The 6,003-nt window shown below is 35.5% G+C and overlaps 1 protein-coding gene across 1 annotated transcript; it reads left to right on the top strand.

The window, feature by feature from the left end:
* Window positions 1–2,494: 2,494 nt before the first annotated feature.
* On the top strand, window positions 2,495–5,820 carry LOC110444850 (receptor-type tyrosine-protein phosphatase mu-like; the record flags this gene model as incomplete). The annotated part of the gene is made up of 4 exons (XM_021489203.1): window positions 2,495–2,630; window positions 3,469–3,618; window positions 5,096–5,195; window positions 5,747–5,820. Coding segments are annotated over 4 exons (460 nt in total), but the record flags the coding sequence as incomplete, so codon positions are not given.
* Window positions 5,821–6,003: the final 183 nt, after the last annotated feature.

The raw sequence follows: 6,003 nt of genomic DNA, 5'->3' as shown, positions 1-6,003 counted from the left end.
TGTGACATATACTTAAAATTTGTTTACATGCAGATTATTTTTAGACACCGAAAATATTATAAAAAATATTCAAGTAGTATGAATCGTTAGCTTTCTAATTTTATATCTAAGATTCAAATGTTCCCGTTCATGTGTCCTACATTTGTATGACATTATTTTACGAAATGCGATACTTTTAACATATAAGCATTACCGATTAAAAAACACAAGCACTGGACATTTTTTGTTCTGGCAATATTAAACCTTTCACCACTCACTGAACCTCATAAACGGAAACATGTTTTCCTTATTGTACGGATTTATGCACAATTTTGAAATAATCGCTTCGTATGTTTTACGACGGTTCCCTAGATTGACGACTCTTGAAAATTGTACGTTGTGATATGCCACAGGGCTCCGATATTGCCGTAAATATGTCGTAGTAGCAGAGTACACAAATCAGAATTTACTACTCCCACACCGACCCGTACCCATTAACATAAATTGTGGAGTCCCAACGGGTTACGCCCTTTGTAACTATGATAGTTCATCAGCTCATTGTTTTGTTGCAGTGGTAATCAAACAGAGATTGCTTTTCATTGTTCACCAATTACTGACGGTGGTTTAACCTTGAAAAGGTCTCTTTGTCTTGTCCGATGGAACTTCTGATCGCTCCCTGAAATATCACAGACTTCGCTTCCATATGACCAAGCTAATTGCAGTGTTAACGAATGCTTTCTCGGACAATGGGTTAATCGGAGTTTTATGTAATTATTTATCAACGTTATGGATTGAAATCTCATTTAGGTGAATAGATTGGTGGACGATTGTTTCGCTGATTCACTGATGGCTTTTCCACATGGCACATGCCAAGTTTCGCCCACTTTGCGGTTAATATGATTCATTTCTTCAATATCCGGTCTGCGGTGCGCCCCTAGGTGACGGTTAACGATCAGAGGTTCGACCTGAGGCCTATATTGAAATATCTAGACATGTGTTGAGCCTCGTTTTTCATTAACGTTGCCTGATTGGTAGGGGCCGGTGGTAGGATCTTGATACAGGTGTTCATTAAATAACCTAGTATTGTAGTTTTTCAAAGGAAACAATAACTGGATCAATTTTATGTAAGCATTTTATTCCATTGCATAAATAAATAAGGAAATTAAAACCTGATTAAAACAACAAGAATAATAGAATTTTGAATCGTACTAGAGCTAATGTGACAGTTAAGTATAAACCCAATATTGTGTTATGCTTGTTGTACCTCAGGACGGTACCATAGTCTGCTGTTGAGCTAATCTAATACAATACTGCCATTGATGATTGCGTTAGGATAATTATACTTAATATGTCTATTTTTGACTTTAAGATTGTGCCGGTAACACAGTGTCTATTCGTTATACGTTCTTTGTGTGTTTTACGATCTGATAATGCAATCAAACGTAATAACGCTGATACATAAAACACCTTTCGGGTAGCCTCGATGCTGACTCACCATGAAGTACTTAGCGGGTGATCTATACAGTTTCAATATTATGCTACAGTTCCACCTGATATCTTGGACACAGCCCTTTAATGTTTCACTGATCGATGAAAACGCCAGCTCCACCCCTCACTAGTCGCCTTCATAGAGATGTGCCAAATCCATTGTTGACGCGTTCAGTCAGATAATCACTTTTTAACACCTTAAGCGAACGGTGCAACGAAATGGTGAGAGTGCAATGGACACACTGCTAGCTAGAGTTTATCCAATGGAAACAGTTCTATAAAAACAGAGTATCAAAGACGGTAGGCCGAAGCATGCTGGACACGTTTTAACTTCACGCTGTGAGCAATACATTGTATAAATTATTAGAGATTTCGTAGACCATTGTTCCCTTCCATTTCCTCCAATAAAATGTTTGATGCAATCAAGTGTAATCACACGAGCTAGCCACCATTCCCCCATGTAAATGTATTCATTTAATGCAAAAAGGATATTGCTCCGTCCTTTTCCATTATAAACCTCCATTTCCGAATATGGTATCGCACGTGTTAGCCGATACCAAGCGCATTCTTGCACAATTGATTTGAAGGAATGGCTAATACATCTAGCCGGAGGCAATAAAGGCATCGGTGATTGTTACAAACCTAGTAGTGGATAGGAATTAACAATGGCCGAAGCAATAAAATGACTATTAGGTCTGAAGTTGATGCCATTCCGTTAAAACATTTTCTGTTATGCTGTTATTTTCTCATGTCTACAAGTTGATGGAAAACACTTTCCTGAAAATATTGTCATGAGTACGCAAAATAAGTATACTCTTAAACCAAAGGTAATTGACAGCATTCTGTACAGCATGCAATTGCTGGCAAACACTCGCAAATATTTCCATAGAATTTAAATGTGTTAAAAAAGGTTGTGCCGATGTTCCAGTAATTATTTATTCCGTTTGACCTTTAGTTTTTATTCAGTACATAAAACTACATTTGTTTGTACGCGACATGACTCTTTTCCCCTCTGCTTGACCTTCAGTGCTGGTGTTGGCCGAACTGGGACATACATTGCAGTAGACGTTAACCTTGACCAGGCTAAGAATGAGGGCTTGATAGACGTCCATAATTTTGTCCAACAGATGAGGACAATGAGGGTCAACATGGTCCAGACACTGGTAATGTTTGCTTCATGCTCCACTGCACACTTAGGCTGTTCATTTCATGCTTGCCTGACTCCTAATTATTACAACAACGGTTATCACAGAAGTTAGGAAGGAAGGAATATTGATTAAGATGACAAGTGTATCTCTAACACGTGCAAACCTGTACAGTATGTCCTATAAACCAATAATATTCAGTGAACACACGTGCGTCCATATATACTGATATTCAGTCCGTTATATAAAACAATTCATCAACACCTTTAGCAAGTAGATTTGCATTGTCTTACGAAATATTCCACCATTCTTCGAACAGTCATTCGGATATTGTGAGATGAATAAGTATATTAAGTAAATATGACCTAACCAGTTTTAATTTACTTAACCAGTCAAAATATAATTTAGATAGCTATATGTGTAAACTATTATTTACATTTATTTTAGATACATTGTAAAGTCTGAGATCAAAATCATACAAAAAGCCATCTGGCGTATCCAAAAACGAAATTTTCCAACATGTTAAGATGGAGATTGCATGTTTCTGATAAATATTTATGAAAATTACAATTTATTGATATGGTGGCTAAGATTATAAAATAATTTTTAAAAAAAAGAAAAAAAAAAAAGATTTTTTTTTATTTTGTATAACCAATACACATGCAGAATCTGTATAAAAAATTGAGGGGAGGGGCATATTTCGTTCGTACCTATTAAGATACAAGATGAGGGAAGACTTGCTAAGTATTTTCTTACATTAATTTGAAGTATAATCAAATGTTTCACTTGTAAAATATGTTCTGTTAGTATTGAATACATAGACGACTTTTATACCCCACCTATCTTTTGTTTTCAGGAACAATACATGTTTGTTTACGATGTTCTACTGGAAGCCTTAATATGTGGAGACACGTCAATAACTCTCGATTCTTATCCAGACACCTTATCAGAACTGCTGCAATATGAACAGAGTATAGGGAAAACGAAACTAGATGAGCAGTACGAGGTAACTGTTTACGACTATACTCCAAAGAAGTTCCGAATGCATGATTAGAAAAGGCACTTCTGCGAAAGCTTAACTTGCGGTCAAAGTTATTTGTCTTGTTTTCATAAAAATTACACCAGACAGCAAAAGTATAACATGCACGATGACAGCAATCCACACAATTTCGTAACACACTTCAACATTAAGTACAGATAACAAACGCAGACGGAAGAGACACAAGCGGGATAATACGAAATGTAAAACAATATTACGCAAGGCCTGCTATTTAATATACACAGAAATGCATTTGCAAAATACGAACTGTGCGTCGCAACTGTACGGGTTGATTATATAGTATTTCTGCAATTCACCTACATATAGGTATTTTGATCCAGGTATGCAAACCATCGGAGAAAGCTTAACCGCTATGTGGTAGTTGTCAGTATATATTTATCTATCGGTTAGGCAAGTAGGTGCAGGTGAGTTCCACTCACTTGCAGAACTCGAATTAAAAATAATTCTTGCTCAGTGATGTAGTTCTTTGTAACAACTGACTGTTATTTATGTATATGGATATAGTTATCCATGTATTATATAAATACTCTGCCACACTACAAAAACTTCTTCATCACTGAATATTAAATTTATCACTTTAAAAAGCAATGGCTTGAGAGGAGAACCTGGAAAATGGCATGCCTGTTTTTACCAGACTATTCTTACTGTCATTGAAATGTATTGCCCTTATCACGCGAGGCTGTTTTTATTCACAGGGTTATTATCAAATAAACTTCATTAGATTGTCTTTAGTAAATATTTTACAGTGTAGACAAAATTATATATCAAAATTACAGACCATTCCGCCTCCATTTAAAGATAGTAACTTCATTCAAACTACATACAGGCACGGCAAGACGTCAATATTCAAAATGATATACTGGAGCATCAAGTAATATCAACAAAAAAGGATAGAATAGAATACACATGGGTCTTGGTAACTGGTCTGTAATTGTTTAATACAGTATCTTAGTCTCTGTGTTTCATCCCACATACTTTGTAATCGCTGGTCACAACCCGCATGTCTCTACAAGAGGGGAGCGGCACGATTTTACATCATATTTATGTATAAAATTCATACAGGTACTGTCATCCCTTAAGACGGTGGTTTATTGTGTTAAAATCGTATCTCACCATATGTTTTTGTTCTGTATTATTTTTGTACCTGATGTTTTAGTATTCTATTATGTGCTTTCGTCTCTGAACCTGGTGTTCATAGTGTCTTGAAAAAAGGAGCATGTTGTTTTTGGCAAGCATGTTTGTTTGCACTGAAGTGTCTTATATACAAGTGCAGTTTACATATCATCAAATACTGTTAAAGTAAACGTATTTCTGAAATACTTGTGCTGACTATTATTATATCAGTTAATTATCGCCATTCATTTACTCTTTTTTATGAATAAAATACATTTATATATCTTTTTTTCATCTTAATTTTACGTAGGTACTTAAATTAGTAACAAATACAATGGAACGGGACGAAACGACGGTTGCTCTTCGTCCCGAGAATATATTCAAGAACAGATGTAAAATGATTGTACCGGGTAAGTCTTTATTCGCACGTACTGAACTTACATATTACGTCATAGATACAACTGATACAGCATAATACCTTATGCAACATTATGCGTTGCTGCATTAACATTTACAATGACTCTTTGTGCTGCTATTTTTATCGATAGCTAACAATAAAATGATATTTCTGAACTCCGTTACCTTAAAGAATCTAAAGCAAACATGGTTGTTAACAAGTGCAACGCAACACTAATATTATTTCTTTGTATTTTCTAAAATAATTTTTTTAAACTTTGCTTAAAAGAAATTTTGATTCTCTCTACATTCCACATAAACGTATCAGTTTGTGTGTAGATGAATTAGCAACACAACCTTAAAGTGTCGAAATTATGATTCACAATGATATGTTCAGCTCATTAGCACGAGTTGAACATCTGAGCCTCGATGCATGCTTATGAAGTGCTCAGTAATGGGCTTGATTTGTTTTTCGTTTTTTCAGACTTGATATGATACCGATAGGTTACATATTACGTGTATAATGCTGTTTTTTCATTATCATGTCATTGTCTGTCATACACAGCGAACAGATGTCGACCGTATCTGATGACTCGGGTAGAGGATTACAACGATTACGTCAATGCAAGCTTCCTCAATGTAAGTTCCATCACAGCCATCGCGTGTTAGGATCGATATTGACAGGGCACACCTCTTGATAGAGTAATATGTTGAAATTGATATTAATGAGTGAATCTTTAACCGTAGCTATAATAACTTTCAACTGTCAGTTTCAGTTTCCTAAGCGCACTATTTCGGTTATATGTCAGGGTTATAATCAAA

The sequence above is a fragment of the Mizuhopecten yessoensis genome, unplaced genomic scaffold (assembly GCF_002113885.1).
Source record: "Mizuhopecten yessoensis strain PY_sf001 unplaced genomic scaffold, ASM211388v2 hete_36181156, whole genome shotgun sequence".
Taxonomy (NCBI): Eukaryota; Metazoa; Mollusca; class Bivalvia; order Pectinida; family Pectinidae; genus Mizuhopecten; species Mizuhopecten yessoensis.
Note: the sequence above shows the minus strand (reverse complement) of the source record. Positions and strands in the feature narration are given on the sequence as shown.